The 18,859-nt window shown below is 64.7% G+C and overlaps 3 protein-coding genes across 3 annotated transcripts; 2 read left to right on the top strand and 1 right to left on the bottom strand.

The window, feature by feature from the left end:
- The first annotated feature begins 240 nt into the window (after nt 1-240).
- On the top strand, nt 241-1,692 carry CHLRE_12g493350v5 (uncharacterized protein). The gene is made up of 3 exons (XM_001700517.2): nt 241-499; nt 768-853; nt 1,091-1,692. Exons 1-3 carry the CDS (start codon nt 432-434, stop codon nt 1,285-1,287), a joined length of 351 nt encoding a protein of 116 aa, XP_001700569.2. The 5' UTR covers nt 241-431; the 3' UTR covers nt 1,288-1,692.
- A 310-nt stretch (nt 1,693-2,002) lies between these two features.
- On the top strand, nt 2,003-11,978 carry CHLRE_12g493400v5 (uncharacterized protein). The gene is made up of 31 exons (XM_043067955.1): nt 2,003-2,457; nt 2,530-2,721; nt 2,918-3,094; nt 3,348-3,425; nt 3,620-3,672; nt 3,840-3,918; nt 4,130-4,225; nt 4,420-4,569; nt 4,705-4,839; nt 4,961-5,122; nt 5,288-5,421; nt 5,569-5,649; nt 5,795-5,899; nt 6,033-6,130; nt 6,427-6,636; nt 6,840-7,000; nt 7,216-7,377; nt 7,552-7,647; nt 7,875-7,955; nt 8,191-8,332; nt 8,532-8,599; nt 8,757-8,838; nt 9,014-9,093; nt 9,240-9,314; nt 9,597-9,759; nt 9,934-10,025; nt 10,229-10,300; nt 10,491-10,634; nt 10,941-11,015; nt 11,212-11,371; nt 11,524-11,978. The coding sequence occupies exons 1-31, from the start codon at nt 2,335-2,337 to the stop codon at nt 11,838-11,840; spliced, it is 3,843 nt and encodes a 1,280-aa protein (XP_042917952.1). The 5' UTR covers nt 2,003-2,334; the 3' UTR covers nt 11,841-11,978.
- A 2-nt stretch (nt 11,979-11,980) lies between these two features.
- CHLRE_12g493450v5 (uncharacterized protein) lies at nt 11,981-18,782 on the bottom strand. The gene is made up of 15 exons (XM_043067957.1): nt 18,523-18,782; nt 17,687-18,325; nt 17,306-17,507; nt 16,696-17,058; nt 16,424-16,489; nt 15,909-16,094; nt 15,494-15,616; nt 15,102-15,281; nt 14,798-14,950; nt 14,053-14,574; nt 13,749-13,862; nt 13,424-13,492; nt 13,209-13,256; nt 13,025-13,075; nt 11,981-12,866 (listed from the first exon to the last, which is right to left on the bottom strand). Exons 1-15 carry the CDS (start codon nt 18,561-18,563, stop codon nt 12,822-12,824), a joined length of 2,802 nt encoding a protein of 933 aa, XP_042917951.1. The 5' UTR covers nt 18,564-18,782; the 3' UTR covers nt 11,981-12,821.
- Between the last annotated feature and the right edge of the window lie 77 nt (nt 18,783-18,859).

Genomic DNA, 18,859 nt, shown 5'->3' with positions numbered 1-18,859 from the left:
CACCAGTCACTGCAGAGCAGCTACGAACAAGCACGCAGCGTGGGCCGGATCAGATTTGCAAGCGTCAGACATGGGCAGGGTGAAACTGACTCTCTCCTGAACTGCCGTGGTGGAGGTGGTTGGGGCTTGGCCGCTTGCGGGCGCGTGGGGGCGCAACGTCGACGTGGGCCCCATGCACGATGTGCATCAGCCCAGCAAACCACGAACACTTTCAGTATTACCATGCTATAGAGTTACTTAACCTATTATCACTCGACTCTGACGAATACCTTCTCTCCTCTCTATTCAAGCTGGTCAATCAATCCAGGACCCAACTCGCTGGGACTTCATGACCTGCAATCAAGCTGTCACTCATCAAGCTTCACTTGAGCTATAAGGACAGGGGTAGCCAGGAGGAGCGGAAGCGCCCGGGGCCACAATTTCCGGCGACCATGGAGCAAGACTCGGGACTGTTCACAGAGTTTTCCGCGTGTGTGACATGCGGAACACTGTGGAAACGGTAAGTCATGCCGATTACATTCTAGAATTTACAAAGTTTGGGACCTTCGCATGGCATGTGCGCACGGCCGTAGCACGCGAGGTCTTGCATTTCAGACGGTTACAAGCAGAGGCTACACGAAGCATTTCATGTTCTGTGATGGGGGGACGCTCCTAGCTCGAATGTGGCAGTGGGGCGTGGAAGCCCTGAGCCCCCCTCAGGTTCGTGGCAAGGCGGTGGCACTTACCTCACTAACGCACAACGCTGTTTTCTATCAACCATCGTGTAGAGAATGGAAGGGTGGCGAGGCTGAGAAGTTTGAGATCGTCGCCAAGCGGTTAAAGCGCGAGCCGCACCTCACGGACCCTCCCAATGGTGCGACACAGGCAGGGCGCCGGTTGGTGTGGCGGGGTAGTGGGGCAAGCTCTAAAAGCGCACAACACTTTCCTACGTGTCATGGTGTGATGCCCTCAGACCTGTAATTCTGTCAAAAGACATTGCGGTGCTAGGTTGGTGCCTGTCCCGGGGTAAGGTAGGCACCAACGACGCTCGCTTGTCATGCGCATGCGTGCCAATTAACGAAATTCCCCATGCCCGTGTGCTGCCGTGCAGGCCACCGTGTGGTGTTCTGGCGCTGCCACACCTGCGGAGCTGATCACATGGACGACGAGTGGGCTTCGCTGCTCGCCACCGTTGGCGTGCGTGAGGGAGGCCCTGCGCCCGGCCCCGGAGGCCGGGGTGGGAATCCGTTCGGAGCCGGTGGAGCGCCGTCCATCTCGCCGCCGCAGCTTCTGCGGCCCCCGCGTTAGGCTGGAAAGGACTACAGGTGTGAGACACCAGCATCCCTGCTGTGTATCGCGGGGCAGCAGGGCAGCACGTTCGTTCCATGACGTGTGCCTCAGCACCACCAACAGGCGCGATGTGACTCGCGCACCAGAATGGCCTACCGCATTGGTTCTGCAATCATGGAGCGGCGTAGCTAAGACGTGATCCATATCTATTGCGGCTGATGCCAAAGAGTTCAGTTTGTGCACACCATGATATCAGGGGACAGCGGTTAACACTACGGGCCGGACAAGGACCGGACAGTGACGCCGGCAAACGAGCGAGTTGCGTGGTCATGACACTTGGAGGCGTGGTGCCTGCAAGAGATTCCTGATGAATGGACTATAGCTCCTTGACTTTGGGAGCTGTTTCTGTAATACGTTGACGCAAGGCCTCCCCGTAGCTCCTCGACCCGAAGCGGACGCGTACCGTACTACCACATGAGGGCCTTGGTGGCATTGGTGCCGCGTAGTAACTCATCACGACACCAGTTCCCACGGCGCACTCGCACCTCAAATGCAATTAGTGCAATTGATGCCGACCTACAGGGAACTGCGGCGTTAGCCTGCTTAGCCAGATCGGTGCAGAGTTGGCGGGCTGCACCAGGGCGCTAGGCGTGCAGCAGGCATCTCGTGGGCGTGTGTGACCATGCGGTGACGGCCGGCTAGTGATTGACATAGCCAGTTAGCCCTGATTAAGGCCAGGCGTCTCGGGGCATTTGGTATTTGAGGAGGGAATTGGGGAAAGGGGCGAGCGCGCTCCGCGCCTTGGCTTGAATCCAGGCTGGAACCCGGACCGGACTAACGCGAAAGCTCGCGGGCCCTGACCTAAGTTGTATCCATACTGTTGCCTGTAGATTTGGTAGACCTTGTGTTTTGTAAACGGACTTGCAAACTCGACCGCAGTCTCTGCAGCAACGCGTAAACTGTGTTCTGCAGTGCTTGCCTGAAATATAATTGAATTACAAGGATTATAGCAGCTGCAGTGGGTTCAAAGTCACCACTAGCTCCACGGAGACAGCCAAGCGAGGAATGGCGCAAGCTGGTGTGCTTGCGGGCCAGGAGGCCCCGCGACAGCGTCTAATGATTCGCGAAATGGTTCTGGAGAACTTCAAATCGTATGCCGGCGAGCAGCGCGTGGGGCCGTTCCACAAGGCAAGTTGCAAGGCGCACAAGTCCTTCCCTCGACGCCACAGATTTCTGACGAGTCATAATAATTTGCTGCAGTCCTTCTCGGCGGTGGTCGGGCCCAATGGCAGTGGCAAGTCGAACGTCATCGACGCTATGCTCTTCGTCTTTGGACGGAGGGCCAAGCAGCTGCGCTTCAACAAGGTCTCTGAGCTTATCCACAATTCCCAGAACCACAGCAACTTGGAGTATGCGCGCGTAACCGTGCACTTCCAGGAAATCCTCGACCAGGTGTGGCCTTCCACGGGGCCTTGACAGGGCTGGTGCGGAAATGTGCGGGGCGCGCATGGCCTGGCTGGCGGCCTGGAGCAATGATGCACATCGAACTGTAGGGCGTTAGGGTGATCTGGACGCCGAGGTCACGTACGGCTCCTACCAGAGGGCAGTCGCGCTAAAGCGTGTGCGGCGGATTCCCTGTGCTCTACAGGACGGTGATTCCTACACGGTCGTGCCGGGCTCCGAATTCACCGTGGCGCGCACAGCGCAACGCAACAACGAGTCGCACTACTACATTAACGGGCGGAAAGTCAGCACTAAGGACGTGACTGACATGCTCAAGGGGAAGGGCATCGACCTCGACAACAACCGCTTCCTCATCCTGCAGGTAAGCGTCGGCCCTAGCAGAGGCACACACGTCAGTCGCAAGACTGGGTGGCTTTTGTGGATCTGTCAAAACCCAAGGAATGGGCCCATCATTCGTGGAGGGGCTGTCGTGGGGGCTGTGCACTCGTGCACTCGGGATGCACGTGACAGTTGCGTGGGCGGCAAAATGGCACTGCTGGGCCGCGGCCTGCCTGCACTCCTTGCGAGCCCAGCCTTCATCCGCTCACTTGGGGTCGCTCGCGCTGCCGGCGCAGGGTGAGGTGGAGCAGATCTCCATGATGAAGCCCAAGGCGGAGGAGAAGGACGGCACCGGGCTGTTGGAGTACCTGGAGGTCAGGATGTGGGGTGGCGGGCGGGATTGAGGCGGATGCGGGTGTCTGGGAACGGGGCCACTGGCTAGAACCGGGTTACCAACACGGTGCCACGGCGCCAGGCCCTCCATATGCAGCCTGCAGGCAAAGCACGTGCGTTTAGTTCGCTGGCTCAGGACGTGACAAGGGGATGCCGTGTGCTGTTGCGTGCGCAGGACATTATCGGCACGGACCAGTACGTGCAGCCCATCGAGGACGCCAACAAGAAGTGAGCGGGAGCCATGGCGGGGTCAGATGGCGGGCACAGGAGGAACGGGGCGGGTGAATCCACGTGCTGAATGCTCACCACAAGCAGACATGAGGGCCTTGAGGGGTTTTGGGCACCTCGCATGTGTGTGTGTGTGTATGTGCAATGTGTAATCTCGTGTCCGACAGGCTGGAGGAGATGAATGAGAAGCGTGTGTCCATGGTAGCTCGCCTGAAAATGTCGGAGAAGGAGAAGGACGGATTGCAGGTGCGACTGTCAATCTGGAGCGGTGACGTGCGCTGCAGCCTATCCTCTATGCACACGCCGGCGCGCATGGCGTCGGCATTGGCAGCAGGGGCGGCTGGGGCAGCTGGGGGTGGGGCGGCACTGAGCGGCTGGGCACATGCAACCCCTCTCGCGCGGGCGTGTGACGGGGACATGGTGTGTGTGCTGGTGCTGGTGCTGTGCCACGCCGCAGGGCAAGGCGGAGGAGGCCCAGATGTTCCTGGACAAGCAGGCGGAGATGCTGCGCAACCGCATCCACGCCACACACATCTTCGCCATGAAGATTGGGGTGGGTCGCCGCACAACACGGGTTGCTCAGCCATGTGTATCGTACGGTGTCTGTATCCGGCGCACGTCGAACACCTGGTAGTTCGGGCGCCTTACGACTGCCGCAGCCGCAAGCAGCGGCCCTGACGCCTTGCGCCATTACCCTGGGTCGCGGGTACGTTTGTCATGTATCACGTGTACTGGTCTGCCGCGCAGTCCAACATCAGCAAGGCGGAGGGCAGGACGACGGAGCTGAAGGGCAAGCTTGAGCACGAGCGGGCCAAGTTCAAGCAGCACGAAAAGGACCTGGAGGCGGCGGAGAAGAAGTTCGTGTCCGCGGACAAGGCGCACTCGGCGGTGGTCAAGGTGCGCTGGTGGGGAAGCGTGATAGCGCGGAATGGCCACTTAGACGGCCCTGGGGGCGTTTCTCAGCAACATGAAGGGTTACGGAATGCAGAGCCACCTGACACACATACACGCCTGCCCCTGCAACTCCGGCAGGCCCTGGAGGCGGCGACGGAGGCGTTCAAGGAGATGGAGCGCCGGGACGCGCAGAACAACGAGAACGTCAAAGCCATCAAGATCAAGATCAAGAAGATCACAGACAAGATGGCGTCCGACACACAGTCGTTCGCGGTGCGTCGTCAAATCGTGTCGCACACCTGGCATGTTTTCACCACCGGGGCCAGAAGGCACAGACGTATGATTTACAGACACCATGCTCACGATTCGCTGCTCGTTTACGGTACTCTGACAGCAACTGGAGAAGGACAAGACCGAGTGCGAGGAGGCGGCTCCCAAGCTGGCGGCCCAGGTGCAGCAGCTGACGGCGGAGGCGGATGCCACCGAGGCGGCGCTGGAGGAGGCCAAGGATGCCGCCAAGGGCGAGGCGGAGGCGCACCGCCAGCAGCTGGCGCAGGTGCGGCGGGGCGGGGCGGGGTGGGGTGGTGTAGACCTGCAGGGGGCTGACGGTGATGTAGGCATGTGTGGATGGGGTGGGTGAAGGGTGGGTGTAGGGATGGGAGGGGTTGTGGGTATGGCACGAAGGGCCGGACCGAGCGTGTCCTTGTCTTGCGGGCTGCAGGTCAAGAAGGAGCTGGCCCCCTGGGAGAAGAAGATGGGCGAGGTGAATGCGCGCATCTCGGTGGCGGAACGCGAGAGCGAGCTGCTGCAGCGCAAGGAGAAGGAAGCCAAGAAGCGGCTGGAGACGGCGCAAGCGTGAGACCGGGATGCAGGCTTGGGTCGGCACTGCAGGAAAGGGGTGGCATACAATATGGCTGCGTGGCGTATTGCGGCATCGAGTGCGGGCGTGTTGCGGGCTGAGTGGCATGCGGGTTGCTGGACCGCTGGTCGCTATTCCTGCAGGGACCTGGAGGAGGCCCGCGCGGCCGCTGGTGGCAAGGAGAAGCGCATTCGCGAGCTGGAGGCCTCAGTGGAGAAGCGCCGGTGGGTGGGGGCGGCAGGAGGAATCCGCAGTGGATCCGTGGGTGGCTCATACGCGGGTTGCACATTGCATGCTCCCTCATGCGCACAATCCCATACATACACACGTACTTATTCTGCTTGCCCCGGCCGCGACTCCGGGCTGCAGGCATGACATCCAGGCTCAGGAGAAGGAGCTGTCTGCTGCGCAGGCGGCGGAGAAGGAGGCGGACGAGCAGCTGTCGGGGGTGCGCGAGCGCCTGGTGCAGCTCAGGTGCGTCACCGGCCGGTTGCTGCCAGCGCTGACATAGGCACACACACTAGGCCTGTAAACGCTAGTTGACTGATGTTCAATTGAGCTACCCTGCGCTAATCGTGTTGTTTCTGGGCGCTTTGCGATGCGACAGGGCGGACCTGAGCGCCAGCCAGGGCCAGTCAGGCGTCATCAAGGCGCTGATGGCGGCCAAGACCCGCGGCGAGCTCACAGGCATTTACGGCCGTCTGGGTGAGAAGGCTTGGGGAGGAGGAGCGAGGAGGGCCGGACTGGAGGGGTGCGGGAGTGGACATTGAGGGCAGGGCCGCGGCAGCGCCACATGTCTCACACGACACCTCTATGGCCTTGTTGCCGCCAAACCCTTGCTTTCTCACTCCATGTACCACTGTTTGTACCGCTGTACCGCGACACGGTGCCTCACTCTCTGGCTCAGAGCAGACGTGTTGGTGATGGAACTATATCGTTGGGCTTTGGCACGTAGCCCCCCAGCCCCCACCCCTGCCCTATCCAAACGCCCCCACCCTCAGGCGACCTGGCGGCCATCGACGCCAAGTACGACGCCGCCGTGTCCACCGCCGTGGGCGCCCTGGACAACGTGCTGGTGGACACCACCACCGACGCGCAGCGGGCGGTGGAGCACCTGCGGCGCGCCAACGCCGGCTGCGCCACCTTCCTGATCCTGGAGAAGCAGCAGCACCTGGAGCGCTTCACCAATGAGCGCGTCGACACGCCCGAGGGTGAGCGCTGGGCCTGAGCATGAGCATGAGGGGAGCTTGGAATTAGCGCCTTGCCAGCACCAGAGTACCGTGACCTAGCTTGCTTCACAGCACACTTTGCGTGTCCGCATGCCATCAACCCACCCAACCCGCCCACCGCCATTGCCTCTGCGGCACTTGCCTCCGCGGCCTAACCCGGCAGCCTTGCCCTCGGCCCCCGCCAGGCTGCCCGCGGCTGTTCGACCTGATCAAGATCAAGGACGCCCGGCTGCGGTCCGCCTTCTTCTACGCCTGTGGCAACACACTGGTGGCGAAGGACCTGGACCAGGCCTCGCGCATCGCCTACGGCCAGGACCGCCGCTTCCGCCGCGTAGTCACGCTGCAGGTGCGCGCCCACACGTGTGTGGGCCCCGGAAAGGCTGTGATTGTTCCGATCGTTGTCACGCTGTGTTTGCCCTGCCCTGCCCCATGGAGCCCGCCGTGCTTTGTAGGTCCTGCCCTGCTTTGTGCGTCTTGAGCAGTGGTGTGGTAGCTGACGTGTGTTGCATTCGCCTGTGTGGCTGGACCGGCATCGTGTTGTGTTGTGTACGGCGGCTGCAGGGCCAGCTGATCGCCGACAGCGGCACCATGTCGGGCGGCGGCAAGCCGCAGACCGGCCGCATGGCGCTGGGCAACCAGGCGCCGCGCGGGGCCGCCACGGACGCGCGCGCGGCGGAGGCGGAGCTGCGCGAGGTGGAGCGGCAGGCGGACGAGCTGGGCAAGGTGCGCGTGTGTGTGTTTCTGTGCGCGCTTGTTTATGTGGATGAGGGAAACCGGGTGTGTGCCGTGGGACTGTGTATAAAGCAGGGACAGTACACGCTCTGAGAGACGCGCACCGCTTTTGACTTGCCCAATGTGTGTCCTTCACGTGCCGGTGTGATCCGCCCCACGGCACAGGCGCTGCAAACAGCTCGCGACCGCGTGTGTGCGGCCCAGTCGGCGCTGCGGGCCGCGGGGAAGGACCTGGCCTCGCTGGAGCTGGAGGTGCCCAAGGTGCGCGGCGCGTTGAGGGGCGGGGCCTGCGGGGCACCGCCACTCTGCTAGCTATCCGGGTGCTTGCGCTTGCGCTGAGTACCGTAGGGACAGGGAGGTGACGTAGGTCATGCCTTACCCCACGTATGCAGTTCCGGTGAATCAGTGTTACTTGAGGACTTGAGCTGCCCTGCCTCCTGGGCCATCAATCCCCCTGCGCTGCCTTCGCAATCTCCACCTGCACCCAGGCGCGCATGGAGGCCACCGCCAACACGCAGCTCGCCGCCGATCTGGCGCAGCGCATGGCCAGCCTGCAGGAGGCCACACAGGTGCGCGGCCGCCCGACCTGTGTGGCCTGCTGGGCCTCGGATTCTCGTGGTAGCTGCCTGCACGCTCGCTTCTGTGCCCCACGCTGCAACTCCTGCAACTATCTAGGTCCCAATCCATTTCTTGTGTGGGAGGTCCTGGACACACCTCAGCCGCTGGGCCCGGCGCACGCACTCGCGCGAGCACCGGCGCAGCGACATGCCGACACGCTGACACGCTGGCACGCCCGAACCCCAGGTGGACGCCGCTGACGCCAGCCGCGTCAAGGAGCTGCACGTGGCCGTGTCCAAGGACAAGGTGGAGCTGCTCACGCTGCAGGAGCAGTGCGCGGACCTCACCAACAGGGCCAAGGCGCTGGAGGCCAAGATTGAGAACGCGGGTGGGTGGCTGGCTGCCTGAGTGTGTGTGGGGGGGGGAGCTGGCATGGGCATGAAGTTTGTAGGGGGTGAACTGTGGCTGTGGCGCGCGTCCGCGCGTCGCTTTGGTTGTGTTGCGGCCCACGCAGCGCGCAGTCTGTGTTGATCTCGCATTGACAGTCATTGCAAACTTCCACTGGTGTCGTGATACCCGCTTGCCAGGTGGCGAGAAACTCAAATCGCTCAAGACCAAGCTGGACAAGACGCGGAAGAAGATCGAGGAAGCCGAGGTGAGGAGCGTGCTTGGCGAGAGCGCAGGTGTGGTGCCACGGCAGTGCCGATGGGTTACGGCCCGGCTGCTGTGGCGTTGTGGGGTGTGTGGTGGGGTGCCGCCATGCAGACTGGAGTCCGACGTGTGGCTGTTGTGTCGTTGCTGCGACCCCGCAGGCGGACATGAGCAAGAAGCAGGTGCAGGCCAAGGCACACGCCAAGCAGATCGAGAAGCTCAAGAAGGAGGTTACCAAGCAGGGTGCGCGGCGTGCAGCAGGCTTGGACGTACTTGCAGATGCTGGCGCCAGGCCTGAGCGAGGGGCTGGGTGGGGCACCACCATGCTCGAACTCCTGGGTCCGCGCCCCTCACACGCACAGTCACACATGCACACATGGTTCCGTTACCCTAACCACGTGCATGGCTGTGCCCTCAGGCAAGGAGCGCGACAAGCTGGAGGCGGAGCTGGTGGAGTGCGGCAAGGCGTCCAAGGCCATAGAGGACGAAGCCCTCAAGGTGGGCGGGCGGGCCCTCGCAGATGGACCGCAACAACGGGGCTGAGGCAGCGGGTTGGGGGTGTCAGGGTGGGCAAGGGGCGCCTACGAGTGTCCCCTTGGGTGATGCATGACAGGGCGGTCCTGTGTGTGTGTGGTTTGCTGTAGGTGGTGGAGCAAAAGGCGGAGGCGGAGGCGAAGAGCGAGGAGACCGGCGCGGCGCTGGAGGAGGCGCAGAAGGCGGTGAGTGAGGAATGGCTGTGCGGACTTGCAGACCTGCATGCGGACATACGACGCCAGGTCGCCCATCCATCGCACACCTGTTCTGCCTGTCCACAGCCGTGTGCCCACGTCTGCCCTGACCTGGCCCCGATAGCCCTGCCTCTGTCGCTGGGCTGTGTGTGCACCCCTGTCCCTCCGACCGCCACCCTCCCTCCCCCTCTCCCCCTCCCCCCCCGGAATGACGCCCCCCTCCGCGCACCTCCCAACCCCCCGCTTCCAACCCCTCTCTTGTTGCCTGCCCAGCGCGACCTGCTCAAGCGCAACCACGCCATCATCCGCGGCACCGAGTCCAACATTGAGGAGGAGCTGGAGCGCGTGGCGCGGGTGGTGCGCGAGGAGCGCGATAAGGGCAAGCTGCACCTGGCGGACAGGGCCAAGCACCGCAAGAAGCTGGCGGAGGTGGTCGGTGAGTGCGGCGGGGCGGGGCGCGGGGCGGGGTGGGTCGGGGCGGGTGGCATTGGACGCGCGGGCAGTGCAATCCCGCGCGCATCCTCTTGTCTTCGCTACCTCTGAATCGCCACTGGAACGCCTGCACTAGGCCCTTGACGCCCAGTGCTCTGGATGCTCTGCCCGCCCTCAGGCCACGACGACCTGGCTGTGGACGAGGCGGCCCTGCGCGGCGAGACGGCGGACGAGGACCTCACCAAGCTGGCCGACGACCTCAACTACAAGGTGGGTGGGTAGCAGTGGGTGGGTGGGTAGCAGTGGGTGGGTGGGAGTGGGTGGGTGCGGGAGGAGGAGGGCACGGCTGCGGTGGAGTGGCGATGGCCACGGACCGCTGTGTGGCTAGACGGGTGCGCTTCCCTTGTGAGGTGCTGGGTGCCTAAGCTGCCGCTTCCGTGCCGGCTGCCTCCCTGTCTCCCCGCCTCCCTCAGGCTGCTGTGCTGGAGGCGGAGCTTCAGAAGCTCAACCCCGACCTGACCGCCATCGAGGAGTACAAGCAGAAGGTGCGTGGGTCTGTGAGGCGACAGCGATACTGGAGTGGCGCTCCAGTATGGCCATGCGTGTTTTTCCCAGCAACCCGCACAGACCAACCACAACCTCCATATTCCCACGCCAACGCCACTCCGTCGATCCCGCACCCATATATCCACACGCTCCCACCATCCTCATGCCCCCACCCCACCTGCTCCCCAGTCCGCCGATTACGCCTCCAAGGCCAAGGAGCTGGAGGACGCCACCGCGGAGCGCGACGGCGTGCGGCGCGAGTACGAGGCACTGCGCAAGGCGCGGCTGGACGGCTTCATGGCGGGCTTCGAGGCCATCAGCATGAGGCTCAAGGTGCGGGGGCAGGCGCAGGCGGCAGCAGGGGGAGGCAGAGGCAGTAGGGGGGGAAGGCGGCAGCTGGGTAAGACTGAGTGTGTGATGGTAGGGTAAAGGCAGCGCGTGGCGGAGGTGGGCAGGCGAAGGCAGGGGGGCTTAGGAAGGAATGTGGGGAGGAGGGGCGGTGGGCTTTTGTGCCACTGCCGGGGTCCTTGCCATAGCCATGTGCCGCGCTCACGGAGCGGCCTGCTCGCCGACTTGCCTGCTGGCTCCCTCCCTCCCTCACCACCGCCTTCGCCCCCGGCCTGTACTACCCCCCTGCAGGAGGTGTACCAGATGATCACGTGCGGCGGCGACGCGGAGCTGGAGCTGGTGGACTCGCTGGACCCCTTCTCCGAGGTGCGGTGCGGGCTGTGCAGCTTCTGTGTGTGTGTGTGTGTGTGTGTGTGTGTGTGTGTGTGTGTGTGTGTGTGTGTGTGTGTGTGTGTGTGCGGGCGGCGTGCCGCGGTGCCTAACTTGATAGGGTTCGTTCGTTCGCAGCCTCGCCAAGCAAGCCTCCAACCCCCACCCCACCGCCCTACACGCGCGCGCACAGGGCATCGTGTTCAGCGTGCGGCCGCCCAAGAAGAGCTGGAAGAACATCTCCAACCTGTCGGGCGGCGAGAAGACGCTGAGCTCGCTGAGCCTGGTGTTCGCGCTGCACACCTACAAGCCCAACCCGCTGTATGTCATGGACGAGATCGACGCCGCGCTGGGTGAGTGGCGCCGCCGCCACCGCTACGTGCGCACACCGCTTATCCCCATAACCATGACTCTCTGCCTCTGCGCCCGCGCACCCTATCGCCTGCACGCCTCCGTCCCTCCGCCACACTCCCCGCCTCACCCCCTCCCATCGCTCTCCCTGCAGACTTCAAGAACGTGTCCATCGTGGGCCACTACATCAAGGAGCGCACCGCCGGCGCCCAGTTCGTGATCATCAGCCTGCGCAACAACATGTTCGAGCTGGCGGAGCGGCTGGTGGGCATCTACAAGACTGACAACGCCACCAAGACGGTGGCCATCAACCCCGGCCGCTTCGCCGTGCCGCAGCCGCACAAGCAGGCGCAGGGGCAGGGGCAGCAGGCGCTGCAGCAGCTGGAGGCCGCAGCGGAGGAGGAGGAGGGCGCCGAGCAGCAGCGGCTAGAGGGGCGGCCGGCGGGGGCGGTGGTGCAGGCGGCCGCATGAGCGGTGGGAGGGGTTTTCGATGAGCGCGTGGAAGTGGCGGAGGGTCTGGGAAGCGCTGCCGGAATAGGGAGTGCTGTAGCTGGTTGAATGGTAACGCACCGGTGGCAGGTGCGCTGACAGGGGGAGGAAACGGCGCAGGGGCTTTAGGGGTTGATTACACTGTGCCCGCAACCGGAGCAAGGCCCATGAGTAGGGTATGGCCCGCATCACAAGCAGTGATTACTACTAGCGCACACACATCGCGCCTTGCCGTGCGCAGTCGCCATCGCGACATGAGCAACACTACGGTATGTCATACGAAATTGGCAGACCCAACAAGTATTTGAAATCACGTGTATTCAACATGTACACCTTGTAACCCGTTTGGGGCACATCCTCCTCGGGACTGCACCTGCCCCTCCTGCCCTGCTCCGCACAGCCGTCGTCACGCCATTGGCACACGCGCGTTGCTGAGGCACATGACTCATAACCTCTGGGCGTCTGGACTCTAGACTCTGGACCCCAGCGCTGCGCACCGCACACAGCGCACTCAAATCAGCGCGTCCCATGCGACGCACCAATGCACCAGTCATGTTTGCCATCCTGCAGTTTCTGCTACATAAAACATATGCCATAGCCCGCGGAGTAGCGGACGGCGCTCTCAAAGCTGATTGGACATCCTGCTGGAGAATTCATGATTCCGTGCAAGTGTACAGCGTGTGCCACATGTGAGCAAAACTTTGTATCCGCCTACTCATGCCGTGCCTACTTAACCGTATATACTCCCTACAATACACTATACAACTGTACAATCACGGCCTGGATACACGGGGCGCTCAACTACTCAACCTGCTCGGCACCCAACCTGCAGCCAACTGAACGCTCGGGTGCTGTGATCCACGAGCCGTCGTCCCGTCGACAATAAAGCCAGCAACTTTCAGCTGTGCGGTGGGCCAGCGGACAACCGGACCAACCACCCCCCTGGACGGGTCCGTGCGCGGGTTATCGGTCCACGAAGAAGTGCTCCTTGTCACGCCTCCGTTGCGCCTGTGAGAGAGTAGGGTACGTTTATGAACGTTGGTCAGGGCGACTACCGTATCAGCAATCCCATGATGATGACCGTGAAAATTGCGGTCGTGTACCGGTGCACGTGAAGGCCAAGCTCTTGCACGTGCCCCCGCGAGCCCCTGCACGTGCCCACGCACCTGCAGCAGCCTGCCACGCGCCAGCCGCTCCGCCAGGGCTGACGTCTCCGCCTGCGCACACAGCCACGCATGGACATTGCACGCACGTTCAGCACCGTGCTACACAAGGACACAGCGCCAAGCCAAGTCACGGGGCCGACATCTTGCATCGCAGCCGCTTCGGATGCGGTGTGCAGCTGCGCACCTGCAGCCGCCGCATGTTCTGTGCCGCCTTGATGTGCCGCCACACCGCCTGCATGCAACCCAGACACGGGCAGGAATGGACCCAGATGAGAGCGATGAAGCTACCCACACCCGACACCTAACAAAGACACTAGGGCATTCGCGCAGCTTCACCAGCCGCTTGCAAAGTACGCAATGTTGTACACATCCCGACAGCGCCGCCCGACTGGCACCCACCGCCGGCTCCCAGGGCTTGCCGTCCACGTCGCTCTCGTTCCAAATGTGCGGCTGTGCGTCGGGCGCGACCTGCACGGCCGGCAAACACGGTGAGGCAACACGCCACCGGTACATAAGCCATATGCGGCTGCACCCCCCTCACGTGCACACGACCGCCCCGTGCATGTGCGTGCTGGATTGGCAGCACCTTGCACTATCACAGCCGACTTGCGCAGCCGCACTTCCGCATCCCCGCCACGCCTACATTATCACCGCCAGCCGCCAGCCCCACCCGCCCCCGCATCCGCCCCCGCCCCCGCCCCCGCCCCCGCCCCCGCATCCGCACCCTGAGCTGCACGCGGCATCCGGCGTCCACCAGCGGCAGCAGCCCCCGCGCCACCCGCGCCAACAGCGTGCCGTCCGGCGCGTGCCAGTCGTCCAGTCGCTCCGCACACACCACCTGCAGGCGCCGACACCCCAAGGTGGGTGATGCATCCGAGATGCGTTATACGCATGAGTCAGGGATGCACGGGATCCAAAGCCCCCCCCCAGACGCTCCATGGTGTTTACAGGAACAACGCGCGCACGCGCACGCTCCAAACGTGTGCGCATTCGCTCTGCTCGCACGTATCACAGCCGAACCCCCTCACCTCCAGCAGCTGCAGCCCCGCAGCAGGCAGCAGTCCGCCGCCCGGACTGCCCGCTGGGCTGCGCGCCGCGTCGGCAGCTGACGCCGGCGTGCGCGGACTGGCCACCCCCAGAGACGCCGCGCTGTCGGCGGCTTGCCGCGGCGACGGCTGTGCCGACCCCGGCGGCTGGCCCGCTCCGCCGGCGGCGGCTACAGCTGCAGCTGCGTCGTGGTGGCCCGGTAGCAGCAGGGGAGCCGGGGGCGCGTGCCGTGGCCCAGCTGCCGCCAGTGCTGGTGCTGGTCCGCCAGGCGGCAGCAGCGGGGCTGCCGCCGCCGCGGCTGCGGGCACGGCGCCTTCTGCACCAGCGCCTGCCCCTGCCCCTCCCTCTGCGGCTGGAGCGGTGGCGGGTGCGAAGGCAGCTGCATCCGCGCCGCCGCCTGGCGAGGGTGGCATTGATGCTGCCCGCGCCGCTGCCGCCGCCGGCGGCCGCCATGGCAGCATGTCCAGCACTTGGCGCCAGCTGCACTCACTGAGCCGCAGCTCCTGCAGGTAAGGAAAAGGCCAGGCAGGCAGGCAGACAGGCCAGACGGGCGTGGCGGCCACAAGCAGGGATGGCAAAGGCATATTGACGGTCGGGCTCGTGCCGGGGGTGCTCCTGTGCCGGGGACAGCACGCAGCAGCCAACCGGCTGGACGGTGGCAGGCTTGCTTGCAGACTCCCACATCCCGTGACCCGCTCTGCCGCCCAAGCGCCGTAGCACACGCACCTGCAATGCCGGCAGGAACTCGCCGGCCCCCGCCGCCAGCCCCGCCACCTCCAGCACCGCCAGTCGCCGCAGCCGCCCCAGCGCCTCCAGCCCCTCCCGGCTGAGGACCGACACGCCCGGCAGGCTCAGCCGCGTCAGGGAAGTGGGCAGCAGCTGCGGCAGTGGGCCGGCAGGCAAGGCATGTTGGCAACTAATTTAGTCGCTTTTAACAGACTGTGTCCTGAGCGAGGGAAGTCAGACGTACGGTACCCACATTCCTTGTTTCCAACCCTTGCTGCCCAAGCCTCCGCACACGCGCACGTACCTCCAGCTTCACGGCCTTGACATCCCGGGCCGCGTACATAAGGCTGAGCAGCACCGCCGCCGCCGCCGCGCCGCCGCCGCCGCCAGGCATCATGCCCGGGGCGGCGGGCAGGCACAGGTCCACGTGCAAGTCCCGCAGCCCGCCGCTGCACGAGCCCACCAGCTCGCCCAGCTGCTCGCCCTGTGTGCCGGGATGCATGCATGCATGTGTTGGGTTGTGTGCCGTGTGCTCCATACTGCGTGCTGGGCTGCAATGTCGCGTATGTTGTTGCATTTGGTTTACAGTGTTGGTTTACAGTGTTGGTGCACTGTTTCGGTACTGACATACCGTGTTTGTTGTGTTTGTTGTGTGGTGTGTGCCTGACCAAGTAAGCGCACGGCGTGCGCACGCACCTGCGCCATGTCTGTGGGCACCATTAGGTGCAGCCCGCGCAGCACCAGCCGCGTCAGCCGCGGCGCCAGCAGCGGCCAGTGCCGGGCCAGCACCGCGTTACCCTCCGTGTCGATGATGAAGCCCTGCGAGAGGGGGTTTGTCGATACCAGCCCGAGCCAAACCAAACCAAACTGAACTAGCGGAGCACAGGGGGGTTGACCAGTGGGGCGCATAGAGGCGGCACGCAGAGGCCCAGGCCGGGACCCCATTCGTCGCAAGTGGCAGTTGCTAGCCGTCGCCGGGTACCCCCGGGCACCGCGCGCCGCCCCATCTAAGCTGCACTACGCTACCTCCTCCGCCCCACGCCCTCCCACCCCTAACATCAAAACCCCGGACACGACTCAGCCCCCATCAGGAGGCCGCCCGCCGCCCCACCTGCAGCTCCAGGCTGGACAGCTGCGGCAGGTCCGACAGCGCCGCCAGCAGCAGCGGCCCTAGCCGCGGCCGGCCATCCAGGAACAGCCGCCGCGGGCCGTGCGCCAGCGAGGAGGTGGCGGCGGCGTCGGCGGCGGGGCCGGCCCAGGCCACACGCAGGTGGCGCAGGCCCTGCAGCACACCCACCTGCGCGCAGCAGCCCCAACACGGGTGCGGTGGGGGGACCCCAGGAGCGGTGGGCGCGAGACGGCGCCGTACAGGAGGACGCATGGCACGCGTAGACATGGGGGTTGAGTCTCGGAACCGATTTATGTGCAGCAGCCGCTGTCCCTAAACGCATCACGTGTACAGGACCCCCGCCAAGGTCCAGCCTCACACCCCAACACCCCCACGACCCCCCACCCCCACCCCACACACACACACACACACACGTAAACACCCCCACAAGCCCCAGGCCGCCATGCCGCAAGACCTCCTCGCCCCCCTCCCAGCCCTTGCGAGTAACGCGCACCCACCATGAACTGCACCACGGGCGGTGTGGCGTGCGCCATGCCGCTGCGCCCTATGCTCAGATCCAACCTCTGCACGGGCGGCAGGTGCAGGCCCACGGGTCCTGATGAGGGTGTTCAGCTGGTGGCCACTCAGTGTGGAGGCGCAACACGGAGATGTGACGGGGGCAGCGGCCACCCCCGCACTCCCCCTTCCCACTGGGAGCCGGCACGCACGCGCGCACACACACACACACACACACACACACACACACACACACACACGCGCGCGCGCACACCTGCAGGTGCGGGTGTGTGACGCTGATGGCCAGGTCCTCCAGCAGCGCCACCTCACCCACATGCAGCGTCAGGCTGGTCAGGCACTGGGCCGTGCCGCACACCACCAGCCAGCCCGACAGAGGCAGCAGCGGCGACGCCTGCAGCCGCGGGCCCGCCTGACTGGCCCCTGCTCTCCCGGCCGAGGCGGCGCGGCTCAGGCGGCGGGCGGCCCCATCTTGTTGTTGCCCCTGTGCGGCTGCTGCCCCGGCGGCGGCGGTGCCGCCGCGGGCGGTTGCGGTTGCGGTTGCGGGTCCTGCCGCGCCGCTGTGGGAGCCCGCCAGCACCAGCGTCACGTGGCGCAGCGCCGGGAACACCTGGTAGGCCTGTGTGTCAGGGTGAGCACAAGGGCAGGAATCACGCAGGGCTGTTGGAATGGCCTGTGTGTATGCGTGACCGCACACAGTGCAACCGCACAGCCGCGTCATGAGCACAAGCGCCGCGGACAGCATGAGCTCGCTACCTAGGACACGTGTTTCCACTGCCCATTCCCCGCTGCTAGCCCAGCTGAGGATGCGCCCTCATCCCAGCCCACACGCTGGCCCTCCTCCTCCCCTGCCCGCAGCCACGCACCTTGGCTCCGCGGCGGTTCAGCGCGTCCGCGGCGCCGCGGTCCGGCCGCAGCGTGAGCGACTGCGTGTGTGCGTCCACCAGGGCCCGCAGCTGCCGGCAGCACAGCCTCAGCGCTGCGCGGGTGGCGGGCGGCAGTGCAGGCACGATCAAGTCCAGGGCGGGGGCGGGCAGCCGCGGCAGGAGGATGTCGCGCGCTGCCGGCCTGTGAGAGGGAGCGGGGAAGCGGGGTTGTGTTGCTGGTGTGGGCGCGGGCGGCGAGGGGGCTGCGAATTCGTATCTTACAGGCAATTTTAGTAAGACGACATGCGCCGTGCACATCCCTACGCGCCCGCCCCTAGCGCGAAAGCACTACTGGAAGGGGTCTGCAGTTCTGGCCCACACCTCGGTGACAGCTGCAGACTGCGCTGCGAAGCCGACACGCTCACGCTCCCCGCCACGAACGCCGCACGCCGCCGCCAGGACGCCCCAGCGGCGGCGGCTGCGTCTCCTCCCTCTGACGAGCGGGTACCGCGCGCGGCGGTGCCGCTGATGCAGTTGCCGGCTCCGCCGCCGCCAGCCCGTGACGGGCCCGCGCCGCCCCCGCAGCTGTCCTGCTCCCCCAGCTTCAAAGTGCTCAGCCCGCAGGACCCCGCAGCAGCGAGGCGCGCTGACGTGGGTCGCAGTCGGGAGCTGAGACCTCCGTGTTGCACGTAAGCCGGATGCGCCGACTGCGAGCGCGCAAGCTGTGCGCCGGCGGGCGCTCTACCGCCGCCGCCACCAGTCCCAGCGCCGCCGCTGCCTCCGGCGGCAGCACCGCCGCCGCCGCCAGCAGCACCAAAGCCCGCCGCAGCCGCGTGGGCAGCTGCCGCGCCGGCGGGTGCTGCAAAGCCGCCCTGACCCAGATCGCCCTGCATGGCCTCAAACAGGCTGCCCCAGTCGCTGTCATCATCCGAGTCCGGCCCATCGCTGACATTGGTGGGCGTGGAGACGGTTGAGGAGGAGGATGTCGAGCTGCCCGCGTGCAGCTGGATAACCAGCGGCCTGTGTATGTGCACCATATAGTTTACAGGGTTTGAGTTGGTCACGGTGCCCAGGCACAGCAGCGTGCGCGGAGGAAGACGCGACGGCGACGGCAGGTGTGTGCGGGGGGGGGGGGGGGGGCCGAAGGCCACCCCCAGGCTGACACCGCGTTTCTTCAACAATGCCCAAGGCATGGTCACGAAGATTATCCTTCGCACCCGTCGTCCTCAAAAGCGGCTTCTTGGAGCGCTGCGTCCATAGCTCCGGGCGCCGGGCGAGGCCCCGAGCTCACTGAATGCGCACTTCACCCGATGTTCCAGGCGGGCGTTAACGGTGCTCACGAGTAATATATTCGTTCACATTCAATCGCGATGCACAGGTGGAGCCCGTTTGTATAGCGCGGTTGCCGACGTCAAGGCGCATTCAGGGTTGTTTTTGCTTTCGAGTGAAATAGCAACCAGTTATTCGCGACTTCATTACCGTAATAAATTAAGTAACGTGACTGGTCTCAGTCTTCAGGAAGCCCCAAGCCCGTGTAGAATCCATCTGCAAGAC

Source organism: Chlamydomonas reinhardtii, chromosome 12 (genome assembly GCF_000002595.2).
Source record: "Chlamydomonas reinhardtii strain CC-503 cw92 mt+ chromosome 12, whole genome shotgun sequence".
In the NCBI taxonomy this organism is placed as follows: domain Eukaryota; kingdom Viridiplantae; phylum Chlorophyta; class Chlorophyceae; order Chlamydomonadales; family Chlamydomonadaceae; genus Chlamydomonas; species Chlamydomonas reinhardtii.
This window is presented reverse-complemented; position numbering and strand designations above follow the sequence as displayed.